General features: G+C 33.8%; 1 protein-coding gene across 1 annotated transcript in view; it reads left to right on the top strand.

Annotated features, from left to right (window-relative positions):
- The window catches only part of LOC143234030 (lysosomal alpha-mannosidase-like), a 63,143-nt gene that overhangs the window by 25,090 nt on the left and 23,997 nt on the right, over positions 1-14,056 (top strand). Inside the window, 5 exon segments of the mRNA XM_076471043.1 lie at positions 3,076-3,145; positions 4,273-4,392; positions 5,627-5,743; positions 6,782-6,908; positions 13,060-13,130. Coding sequence (XP_076327158.1) covers positions 3,076-3,145; positions 4,273-4,392; positions 5,627-5,743; positions 6,782-6,908; positions 13,060-13,130 — 505 coding nt within the window.

Here is a 14,056-nt window from a genome sequence, read left to right as displayed (position 1 = left end):
ATTGAACATGAAAAACGAAAGAAATAATACGTCCAAGAACGTATGGGTGAAAAACAAGAGAAATCTAATACTAAAAATATAAAATTTTGCATAAAAATAAAACCTCAAACAAAAAAAAATTGTAACCTCTAAGAATCAAACAATTAAACACCAGGATTAACTCACTTACATAATATTAAAACTAGATGGTGCTAGTGTCGCCATAAAAACAAAGGTTTCTAATTAAACAAAAAGTTACACACACAATGGGCTATCCGTGTTCTGCTGGCCACGGGTATGAAGACCCAGAATCTAGCTGCTGTAAGTCCGCAGGAAATACCGCTGTACCAGTGGATTGGCCAAAGGTATTTGAATGGGTGTGTATATGTAGATTTAGATTACATCGTTCAAATTTTGTGCTGTATCGTATCTCACTTTCACAGACGAAACACTATACTCAAAAATAAATGTAACATTCACGTCGAAAGCTGTTTCATAAGCTTTAAGTTTGTCAGTAATTAAGTTGGTACCTTTTAAAAGGAAATTAAAAGTGTTGTTCCCAGTGAAATTTGAACGTAGTCGATTTAATGGTATTACAAGTTAGTTTGTTTTTGGATTTCGCGCAAAACTACACGAGAGCTATCTGCACTAGCCGTCCCTAATTTAGCAGTGTAAGACTAGAGGGAAGGCAATTAGTCATCACCACCCACTGCCAACTATTGGACTAATCTGTTACCAATAAATAATGGGATTGACTGTCACATTATAACGTCCCCACGACTGAAAGGGCGAGTATGTTTGATGTGACGGGGATTCAAATCCGCGACCCTCGGATTACGAGTCGAGTGCCTTAACCACCTGGCCATGTCGGGCCTTTACGTGTTTGTCAATCACTCAACTCACTGTGTGTAACTCTGTAACACACATTACAATGTTTAGTCAGATAAAGATGAAAAAGCAACAACGTGTTACTGTGCATCATAAGATGTTGACTAGGTTTAAACCTAAACAGCGAAAACAGCGTATAGTATTCTCCTATTACTTTGTCACACGTTAATACTGAAGCGTAAAATCTGTAATAATGGCCATGAAAATACAAATAAATTGGAAATATTAAAAAGCAGGTAGGTTTATACTTTATTGCGTACAATGTCCTGTAAGGTTCTCTTGTTTTCAAATAAGCTTTTTATCTGGAATGTTCATGCCTTGTGCTTGATAATGACAAGTTTTAGGCTCATGTTGAGACCATCTTAAGGTAATCACTCTCCCGTTTAGATTTTAAGTTTCAGTTTTGTTTTCTTGTCTAAACATTTACTCTCTTCTCCGACTTTCATGATTTTATAAAACACTAACATCAATAATAATGAAATTAATCACCTTCATTAAAAAATCACACTGAAACAATATTAGTATCTGATTAGTTAGAAATGTTATAGGTGTGTGGAAGTATTTCTACTGTTTGAGATTGTAATGAAATATATTCTACATCATAAGACTAGATTTTACCTTATGTAACATCTGCTTGATCCAAGTTGTGAACTGGAATATTAATAATCACCAGTAAGCTGTGAAACAGAGAGAATATAAGAACATTAAACCAACTATAGGAAAATTATAGATACTTTTTATTTGGCCAAGAGCCTCTTCATGGGCGATGAAACAAAACCTTAGCTAAATTTGAACAAAAATTTCCAAATTATAAAGTTTGAAGAAAAGAAATTAAAATTGAAATATGAGCAGTAAGTGGAAAACAAATAAAATATTTTTCGCTTTATTTCATATTTCCTTTAAGTTCAAGGTCAAATAGAATGTTTCTCTAATACCCTTAACTACCAGTGTTCGAAAACGCTTGTACCCTCTCGACCGCTTAATAATCTGTCACCAACTAAGATGCACCCTATTTACACCTAAAAACAATGCTTTATTCTCGTGTTTTTTTCTTCTCTCGACTAAAAATCTGAGTATCGCGGGTCAAATTCCCGTCACACCAAACATGCTTGCCCTTTTAGCCGTGGGAGCGTTATTTTGTGACGGTCAATCCCACTATTCGTTGGTAAAAGAGTAGCCCAAGAGTAGACGGTGACTGGTGATGACTAGCTGCCTTCCCTCTAGACTAACGCCAATAGCTTTGTTTGTTTGTTTTGGAATTTCGCACAAAGCTACACGAGGGCTATCTGTGCTAGCCGTCCCTAATTTAGCAGTGTAAGACTAGAGGGAAGGCAGCTAGTCATCACTACCCACCGCCAACTCTTGGGCTACTCTTTTACCAACGAATAGTGGGATTGACCGTCACATTATAACGCCCCCACGGCTGGGAGGGCGAGCATGTTTGGCGCGACTCGGGCGCGAACCCGCGACCCTCAGATTACGAAGCGCACGCCTTAACGCGCTAGGCCATGCCAGGCCCCAACGCCAATAGCACTCGTGTAACTTTGCGCGAAATTTAAAACAAACAAACAAAAATATTTTTACGGATCTTGATCAAGCTGATTAGACTCAAAGTAAAACTCAGTTTCCTCAGTGTCACAATTTCTAGGAACATTCTTGAGTTTTCGGAAATTAAAATGTTGTTTTCATAGTTTGTTATGGTTGCTTTTATTTTCAAATAATTTTGGATATTCAAATATACATGAAAATTAAACCTTCCCATAGCAATCAAACTCTTATCTCACTGATTTAATGAGTTATCAGATAAACTTATTATCAAGTATGTAACCTTTTACTATTCAGTAACTCCTTCTCTTCCCACCTTCCAAAAAGAGGCATCTTAAAAAAGAATTATTTTTGTACTAAATTAAAATGACAGGAACTATTTGGAAGTACATCACGTGTTTACATCACGTGTTTTCAATACACTTCACATTGCTAGTCTGTTAAAAAGTTGAGTGTTAGGTTTGTATTCAGTGTTTCCATTACATTTTCTATTGCTAGTCAGTTAAAAAGTTGGGTGTTAGATTTATTAATATGCTAAACTTGTCTTTCTTAGAAAAAACGTTATCAAAAATTTTATATGATATCATTCTTTTTATCATTTGTCACTTTATTTTTAAATTAACTAATAAATCGAAATTCACGTAAAAGTGATTTTTTTTCCAGAGGAACCGAGAAACAACATGTAGCTAATGATTATTCCCAACGCCTGGCAAATGGAATCAGGGAATGTGAGGTAAAATAATTAGAAAAAAAATGATTTCATATTGTGTTTTTCGGGCGATTATTGTCTAAGATATTATTATAATTATACAGAATATAGTTAGTTGATTACAACTGATATTTTATTGTCAATGTACATGTATTGTTACTTTATTGTGATTTGTTTCTCATTAGACAGTACATAGTAAATTTATTATGAATGATACACGTTTTTAGTCAGATGGTTTATAGATAATTTATCATGATTGCTATAAATTATGTACTATAATAACTTCGTTCACACATTCGTATGAACGCCTGGCAAATGGAATCAGGGAATGTGAGGTAAAATAATTAGAAAAAACAATGATTTCATATTGTTTTTTTTCGGGCGATTGACTTCTTTTTGAGTTTAAATTAAATGGAAAAAGCCAATAATGGCTTTTTGAATGAATGATAGTTAGTAATGAATGATAACTGATAGAAGCTTGATAGTATTAGGAAACATCTAATAAAATATGATCAGTGAGTCACTCACATTCATTAATATTTTAATATTAATTAAAATGTAAATTAAATGAATTTTCCACCAGCTAAAGAACAAGCTTTCCACCCTCTAGTTGTGGAATACAGTTGCTAGACGTTTGTCAGTCTACAGTCCAATTCTTATCGTGCTGTCCCAAATCTGAGCCATCAACCTCACGGAGTAATCGACCAGCAGCATCCACTTCATACTTTATTATTACTATTCAATTATGTATTATTTTGACATATTTTTTGTATTTTTAATTCTATACTAAATGTAAATAAGACAACTATATTACTTCTACCACTAATTTACGTTTGGGGAGTTTTGCACCAACCATAAAATAGTTGTGATATGTATATCACAAATATACATATATTATATATATGTAAAATATATATAATAAAAATTATATATAAAATGTCTATATAAATAACAGACATGTGTTATTTATGTAACACAGCTGTTACACTTGCTGTGTCTTCTTTGTAAGAATAATATGCTTGACAATGTTCAACAGAACAAAATACAATCTTCACGGACTCGAACCTTTCACTAATTTTGTTTTGTCGTTACATGTTGTTCATACAGATTTCACGTGAAATATCGTTTCTATTTCATTTCTCTGACTTCAGGTAGTTGTGAGTGACGCATACAAGAAGTTGTTACCATTGGAGAAAGCCGAACCACCTAAACACTTCTTCTGTCACTACCTAAATATCAGTCAGTGCAATATCACCGAGGGAGAAAAACCTGTAATTTGTGATTGATAAGTAGCTGAAAATGCTTTAGAAATAATATGATAATAGTCAAACTATGTACAAGTAGTTTTATTAGCGACGAACGGCTATTACAGGGACCTTGACAGGCCCGGAATACCGATGAGGCAAATTCAAATCAATATGGAACATTCCATGACTGAACGTAATGAATGATAACTGATAGAAGCTTGATAGTATTAGGAAACATCTAATAAAATATGATCAGTGAGTCACTCACATTCATATAATAATAATAGTTAAGAAATCATTTTTAAAGGAAAGAAATTAAAAGTAGCATTATGTATACTTAAGAAACATTATTAAGTCCTAGCAAGATATAAAATAGTTATTTAAATAACGAAAGTAAAACCTACAACGAAGGAAAATGTTTTAACGTGTGAAATATGAATAATTAACCCATTCAAAGACAAATAATTAGTAAAATGCTCTTTATAGTATTAAAAAAGTAGATAAAATAGTTGATAGATTAGATGCTACACTCTGTAGCACAAATATACTAGATGAAATAAGAGTTAGAGCAAGATGGAAATTACTTAGCAATAAACAAAATTATAATTTTGTTTCTTACTTTATCAGGTGTGTAGACAGACATGTAGACAATCGAAAACTGAACATATGAAAATAACTTGCAAATTTTTAGCAAGAATATCATGTGGGTATTTGAAACAATAATGACAAGACAATGTGTACAATAATTGCCAAGTGACTTACTGTGGGTATTTGAAACAATAATGGTAAGACAACGAACGTGTACAATAATAACAGGATAAATGGCTGTGGGTATTTGATACAATAATGATAAGACAACGTGTACAATAACAGAAGGATAACTGACTGTGGGTATTTGAAACAACAGTGATAAGACAATGTGTACAGTAATAGCAGAGTAACTGGCTGTAGGTATTTGAAACAATAATGATAAAACAATATGTACAATAATAGCAAGGTAACTTACAGTATATTACTGATTTCTTCTTATGTACTATTTATTTATGATAAAATAAAGCTCTGAAGTTTTACTCTCCTTTGTTGGAATATTTCTAAATTATCTGATTTACTGAATGATAAATAGATTAAAAATTTCACGAAAACGACTGTGTAAAAATACATGTAACATTTTCACCAATGTGTTTTCAATAGCATTCTAAATCGTAAACAAAGTAATATTATATTTCTCTATTTACAATACATCGTTGTTTCTTTCCAGGTGGCTGTAACTATCTACAATCCTCTCGCCCGTCCAGTTAACCCCTATATCAGACTTCCTGTGACAGGGTCAGCATACAAAGTTGTTGGTCCAAAAGGAGAAGCCCTAGCCGCTCAGGTAGATTTTATACAATAAATATTAAGGTGCTAATAACTCTAATGTTTCCTGTTATAATAAAACAAACATGAAGGTACTAATAACTCTGATGTTTCCATGAGTAGTTTATCTAAATGTAATGTTAGTTTTAGACAAGGTCTCCTTGGGAATTCTATGTTAACAAGTTTATGATATTTCGAAACTTGCCCCCACAAACTACCTGGTGGCATTGTGGGAATGCATATTTATAGCTGAGTGGTAATGAAAATATATATTATTCACATGGTTTTGAGGGTAGCATAGTGGTTAGCGTATCGAACTAGAGATCCGAGTGTTTAGTGTTCGAAACATGGTTCTACCAAACATGCTTCGAACTTTAAACGTTATCATTTTCACACCCTATCGCTCTAGTTGGTTGAAAAAAATTATTTTAGGTAGTGGCTTCTGGTGACTAGTTGCAGCAGATGAAAATTAAAAGCGACTGTATCTGAACCCCAAAGTCTTTTAAGACTTTTTTATAGGTTTTTTTAGTTTAAAATTGTCAAAGTCAGTGGCTTGTTTAACCCTATTATCACAGCTGGGTCCATATGAACCCAAAAGTATCTTAAACACATTTTTCTAAATCATTTATGAACAAAGTGCTTGCTGATATATGGCACTGTTAACAACAGGGTCGCTAATAATGTACGAGTGATAAAAATATTTTTAAAATACCTACCAAATGGAATAGAAACAAGACGATGGTTTGAATGTTAACTTGGGAAACTGTTGTGTATTATCTATCATAACAATAAATATTATCTAACGTTATTGTTAAGTCAACCCTTCAAACTCTTTCAGGATTATATGCATATCGAACGCTTTTATCTCTTTCTCTATACTTAAGCATAAAGCTACAAAATTAAATTTCACAAGTATCGAACCCATATTTTTATCGTTAGCGTGGGACCATTAAGAGATATCTTTGTATTTAGTTTTTATAGAAGTTATGTGACAAAATGCCATGAAAAGAAACCTTTTTATATGAGCAGAGTATTACAAATATAATTTCTGTTTCAGCTTGTTCCCATTCCTCCAGCTGTTCAAAAGATACCTGGAAGAGTTAGCAAGGCCACTTTAGAACTTGTGTTTAATGTAAAATTGCCAGCACTTGGGTTTTCTACATATTTCATCAGGAAATCAAATAGTAAGTTTATTATTATTACTGACATTGTGTGAATTTTATTGGATATTCATTTTCAGTGTTTATTTACATAACTTATCTCTTCATTTTTATACATTTTCGAAACTTAATTCTATCTTTGTTTATTCAATTAGTTACAAATTAAATGAATTTTTCACCAGCCAAAGAACAAGCTTTCCACCCTCTAGTTGTGGAATACAGTTGCTAGACGTTTGTCAGTCTACAGTCCAATTCTTATCGTGCTGTCCCAAATCCGAGCCATCAACCTCACGGAGTAATCGACCAGCAGCGTCCACTTCATACTTTATTATTACTAATCAATTATGTATTATTTTGACATATTTTTTGTATTTTTAATTCTATACTAAATGTAAATAAGACAACTATATTACTTCTACCACTAATTTACGTTTGGGGAGTTTTGCACCGACCATAAAACAGTCTCTCCTCTCCTTCCAACGATATCTTCAAATTTCTTCTAGTTATAAGATTTAATTAAATTTGATTTAAGTAGCACCTGTCCTTCCAAGATACGTTGGAGCTCTATCTTTTTGTCCTTCAGTCTTCTATTTCATTAATATTAGCCTCTATTCCACTGATTCCTGTTCCCTCAACCTACATGCTCTTTCACTGTTGTATCATTCAGAGGTTTTATAAGATTCCCAGAGGTTCATCCTTATCAGCTAAGTAGTCCACTTTACTGTTGAATGATATACAACTTGGCCTAGAATATAGATTATTATCAGATGAGTCTTCAAATCATACAACATGTCTTATCTATTTTCTTTTTAGACAAAACATGTATCCAACCTTGTAATAAGGTATAGAGTGCCTATTAGGAGAATGATACTGTCAAGTTTCACTGTTACTGACCAACCTTATTAATTTAAAATTATGATCTCGCCAGATTGGACGTCCAGTATTTTGTAATGACCATTCATTCAGTCGACAAGGATCCTGCCCATGATATCACGTCTTCCATGACTGTAAAGCATATTACTATGATATTTGTTGGTCTCTGTTTATGTATGACTTTGACTGGTTGACTAGTCCTGACCTTTTCTTCCATTGTCTATGGCCATCTTTATTGTGCTTAACTTAATGGACTCACTCTAGACCTACTCAATACTTGATGTTTTCAACTGAGTATTTCTCCTTTACACTCTTGGGAATCTCACTGACTAACATCTTAACTAACTTCAGTCTCTGTAACACTGCTGCGTCTTTTTTATCAATCTCAAGTATTGATATACTAGGTAAAATGTATTTTTTGTTGGTTTGAATAGTGCTAGACTTTCATTTTACAGTATGCTGTTCCAATAGAGTCAAAAGGGCAGAGTGACTAAGGATGCTGGTCTGGCTACTCTGTTGATATTCCCATTGCTACGTTCTACAGTTTCTGTAACTTTATCATTGCTGACTTTGACGTGGTTTCCATATTCTACTCTGGTAATAGCTGTTGCTCTCATCAGGATGGTACTTGGTTGCAGGTTTTGAGCTGCAGAATACTTAAGAAGAGAACGACTTTTCTCTAATTTCTCTTCCAACTGATCATTAAATAGTCCATCACAACATACACACAAAAAACTTATGTGCAACACTGCTGTCTGACTGTTTTAGCATTAAAAGAGAAGACCGTTTGAGATCTAAACGCCAACATCCAACAGGCTTTATCTGGTTGGATGGACATTTTGATATCTATAGTTCTCTTTCAGATGTTTTTTTCTGGCTTTTTGCACATACTCCATTGCTTATATCACACAGGTGACATGCTTGTAACAGTTATATTGTCAGCATAAGTACATGGTGTCATTCCATGTCTTTCCGGTACGCTGAACATATTACCTGTGACGATATCGAATATAATACGTCTCATCAGGGATTCTTGTGGGGAACCAGATCTGATTTCAGATATGTCAAATGTCAACTGATAATTCCTGGTGTCTAGTCAGGTAAATAACCATTGTTTAAAATCATTAAAGCCTTTCAGAGCCTTTAATGTCATTATCTACATGACTGTAAGTCAAATAGACAAACACATAGTGCCAGGATGTCTGTAGCACATAATGCTGGATGAGTGTGTATCTATAATTAATTATACTTCTCATAAGAAATTGTCATTAGGCAAATAATATTGCGAGAATAGTGTGGCTCAAATACTATTGCTATACACTTTTCTAATTTTCCAAACTACCTAAGGGAGTGAATAAGAATGTTGTGTTAAAAATATATAATCGGCGTTATATTAATGCATTACCAGTATAATTATTTATAATGTTACTTCATCAACTTAAAAAAGGCATCACATTATAACAACTGTTGTTTTAACAAATATATTATATAAAGATTGTTCTGACCACTTCTGTTTTTGTGTGTCCCAGCCAGCCTGATAAGCTATGGATTAAGCAAAACGCGTCGTGCAATGGATATGGCGAACATTGTGGTTGGAATACTATTATTATATTATCTTCTAATTCATGAAATTCCCACAGGGAATAGATAACGATTGTGGTGTTAAAAATACAAGAGATCTAAATATAATTAATCACAATGATGTTTGATTAGATTGTATAAGGCGTTAACACCATAATAACTACTATGTGTAGATTCTTCAATATCCAAAATTTTGAATCTCTTTGATTTTTCCCTCTCACCTTGGCGGACGAATACTTTCTCTCCTCCAGATCTTGCTTCAGTTTTGTTTTTGTTTGTTTGTTTTTCGCTGCAAACTTTCGTATACCTTTTACCCACATGATGCGCGATGGTGTCTGAAGAATTTGTCGTTGAGGAATTTCTGTGATTTTTTTGTTCTATTTTCCCCTCCGTCATTTATAAATTGACCATTTCCCCTAAATCTGTTTTCTGTCTATAGAGAGATCTTTCACTTAGAAGGTCCTAACACTTTCTGGGTCTGATACATGATCCTTCTCGAATAGTCTTCTCAAATACATTGAGCATTATTGATATTTCTTTTCACGAGTCACCTCCCTGCCAGTTCTAATGTTCACTTCTTGTCATGCCCATCTCACAGAAACCTGTTTGTATTCTTTTAATGTGCCTATATACCATTCCAAGAGTAACTTACATCTTTTCATTATCTGTTCTAAGACACCTTCCATTCGATCCTTTGAGTTCTTATAGCCACACTCTGGTATTTTCCTTTAAAACAGTTTTCTGAAATTAGGTAGATCGACTATCGTACAAGACGTTTTGCAATATGTTTGGAAAGTAATGCTGAGTTCCAATAAAAGAAACTGAGTCTGTGCTGAGAGATACGTGGACAGAACATAAAGTGTAATACAATGGAAACAATGTTTATCTTACACAACAAAAAACAGCATGTGCACTTCACCTTAAGGATGATGGACTGAAGCTGTGCATTGATCAAGCTGATTATATTTGCTCGAGACTTATTTCCGAACTGATCTACGAACTCATGACAAACTAAATTTCACGTCAGATGATTGAATTGGTAATGTGAGATCCATAACTTACATTACCCGTTCCACTGGTCATTCCATTCAAATTTAAGGAAGGTCAGCCTTAAGATATCACTTAACCTACGGTTAGATGCAGCCGTATAGCTACCCTTTTCCATCCCTTTGAGTAGAGAAGCGTTGTTCGAGAAAATTACAAAGAACAGGATAATTTGAATAAAACCAACTATCGATTTCCTTGACTAGTGTAAGGTGAAAATCACATATATCTAAAAGGAACAAAATATCACGGAAAGTTGTACATTAATATAGAAACGTCGAAAATCTTATGTTACATGCATACAATAATACTGTATATAAACTTGATGACATTTCACAACTTTTTCCATTTTCCAAAATCTGCTGGATCACATCACTGACAACAACACCTCTCAGTGGGTAAGCCGTATGGCAGTGAACTTACACCACTGAATTGGTTTGGTTTGTTTGTTTTGAATTTCGTGCAAAGCTACACGAGAATTATCTGTGCTAACCGTCCCTAATTTTCCAGTGTAAGACTAAAGAGAAAGCAGCCAGTCATCACCACCCACCGCCAAATCTTGGGCTACTCTTTTACCAACGAATAGTGGGCTTGACCGTAACATTCTAACGCCCCCACGGCTGAAAGGGAGAGTATGTTTGGTAGGACGGATTTTCAAACCCGCGACACTCATATTACGAGACAAGTGCCTTAACCAGCTGGCCATGCAGGGTCTAAAACACTAGAATCCGGATTTCGATACCCCTGGTGGACAGAGCACAGATAACCCGTGTGTAGCTTTGTGCTTAATTACAAACAAACACTGTCCCACATTGCTTGCTTACTTTTTCTCTACGTTTTGCTGTGATTTAAAGAACTTTGTCGAATTTTTCTCTTTTTTTTAATCTCAGTTTTCCTTTTTTTAGAAGTTTCCGCTTCAGTGTAAGATTTACTTAAATCTATCTTTTTCTTCCAAGGAGTTTTACACGTCTGCTCTCTTCCATTTGATTTCATGTTCATCATATTCGGTTTTTCTCGCTCATTTATTCTTTTCTCACCACCTTTCTACATTTACTTGCGATAGTTTTGCAACTTGTTCTACGTTGGAAACCTGAAGTCCAAGTTAGCTTTAAAGATGACTCTTTCTTTGCTATACACATGAGTGTGAGATTTCAGTCTTAGCCCATTAAAGCCGTAGCTTCTATTTCAACTCATGAAAAACAACAACCGTAATAAAGGTGAGACATGTAGCTGAGGCTTTGCTGCCCATGCATAGAATGCAGTTAAATATTTTCAACACATCCTCCAATTATATCCCAATCACTTTCAGTTCATTTCCAGCCATATTGGCTTTCATGCAATAAACTGGCTATAAGAATGATTTTTATGTCCATATTCAACAAAACTAGTCCCTCCTTTGTTATAATGTCACTGAAGATAGACAAAATGACCAGGATGTATTCCTTATCAGTTAATCTTTAGGGTAACTGCTAGCATTGATGCTTCCACCTCCATTATGTTTCCAGGAACAGGTATCTTGCAGCACTTATTGTTAGCGTCTACAAGAATAGGAAACCTTCTTTGGTAATTTTTGTCCACTGTAGACGGTTCAAAGAATATCCCTGATGTATTTGCCATGTGATGGTTTTGTACACTATTACGACACTGTTTACATCTAACAGTTTTCCAATGATCACGTTTATCATTCTGTAGCCAAGGGCATTCAAAGTATTAATCAGATGATACATTTATTATTCATCCTTTCCCTTTCACTCGATTGTTTTGTCCTTCGTTTTTCTTCCACGTGTGCTTATGTGCCTGAGAGGAACCTTATTACCATGGTGCTTCCATTGTACCATTGCTGGAGCAGGTGGTATTTTCTATTACGATTAATATCTCTCACACTGTTGACACATCCGTCTGGCTACTACTGTAGCCATTAACTTGGATTTGTAACTTGATCTGATCCACTCATTGTTGCTTTATGCTAAAGCTAGAGGACAGCGCATGCCTGTTGAAATGATTCTGTTAGTCCTCTTTTCTAAAAGTAAAACCTGCAACAGCATAGTTGACATTTTGATACCATAGATCCTTTATTAGTAATAATACAAGAAGATAGTCGCGAATCCTGATTAGTATTATTAATTTAGTGTATAGTGCGCGAACTACTGTTGTTGTTCATTTACTTACACAATGGTTTGTCTGCGCACTTTCCACATTGTGGAATCGGTCGGACCCTGACCGGGAGAACTACACGAAATGAGTAAATTATTCTAATATGATTTAATTTAAAGTAAAAATAGTATCATATAATATACCTAAAGCTAATATATTTAAATATAAGTCTGTTAAATGTTTGTTTTTTTTACATTAAAAGTAGGTAATTTCTCGCAGTAATCAGGCCTAGCGCTGTTGTAATGTTGAATGAAGGTGACAGCGTTCTTCCATTTTATTTTCTTTCTATTCCTACATTAATATATTTTAATTAAAATATTTATAGGTAGTTACAAATAATATCTATTTGTTTAGCTGTATTTTATTTTAAGAACAATTAACAAACTTAATACCACTGTTCTGTACTCGTAAGTCTGTGTTATATCCATTTATCGTAATGATACTAATGTAATTAAAAGACAATAACATTACCTAGTATCCACTTCTACCTTTAACCACTCTCAGTTATCCTTTTATGTTTTAGACCTTCGTATTATAAAAGAACAACAGAGCCAGGTTTATGAAGCACGTGGGGATGTTACAGTGGGTAATAAGGTTAGTAAAACGATTTTCATATGTTGTAACAATATAGTTACGTATTTAAAAGTACACCTAATTAGTAATTATAAATTATGGTTTATATAACACAAATTTGTGTTTAATTTTTCTTAACATTTTTCAGTTTTTTTATGTTCGTGAGTAAACTATGAGATTAAGTTTGAATACATTATGAAACAAACTAAATAAATCTAAATCATAATTGTAGTATATAATAATATTCTGTTTTTATGTATTATTAGTTATTAATAGATTACAGTTCAAAATATATTCATTTGTAACTGTAGGATACAACCTCATACAATTTCTAATATTAATGACCTCAAGGGATCAAGAGGTCATTCCGTCGAACTAGCCACGTGCCAGAAATAACTCCAATCGCTTGCTGACAAATGGATATTTCCTCTATGAATTATATGCATAAACCTCAAAGGGCTTGTAAGATTTTAAGAATGACATATCTATTTTACTTACAACGATTTAAATTCAAATCTGTTTTTCATTTTATTTTTTTCATCTACGTGAGTTTAGCGACCTGCAATGGATTGCCCATAGCATCAAATAAATAACTATTATAAGTTTAGGATTAGCTGTTACCTAGAATATTTTATGACATAATATATGTGCTTTATTTAGAAAGTGACAGCTATTTACGTACTCAAGTAAGCAATGTTTCTGTTACATCAGTCAAACCCTCCTAAAGTATAATCGGAATTTGTAAAGTTACACAAAACCACTGTTATAAAATTATATCAGTCACTCAGTTAATATCTATTCAAATCAGGTATCAGATGATCAAACATGAGATCTGAAATGCAAATGATTGATCATCACTTAACGATCGCAAGCGAGCATTTGGTTGTTGTGTTGTACGCCTTGGCAGCTCATAACATTTATATTCAATATGAAGAACAAATAATACC

The sequence above is a fragment of the Tachypleus tridentatus genome, chromosome 12, assembly GCF_004210375.1.
Source record: "Tachypleus tridentatus isolate NWPU-2018 chromosome 12, ASM421037v1, whole genome shotgun sequence".
NCBI classification, from domain to species: Eukaryota; Metazoa; Arthropoda; class Merostomata; order Xiphosura; family Limulidae; genus Tachypleus; species Tachypleus tridentatus.
This window is presented reverse-complemented; position numbering and strand designations above follow the sequence as displayed.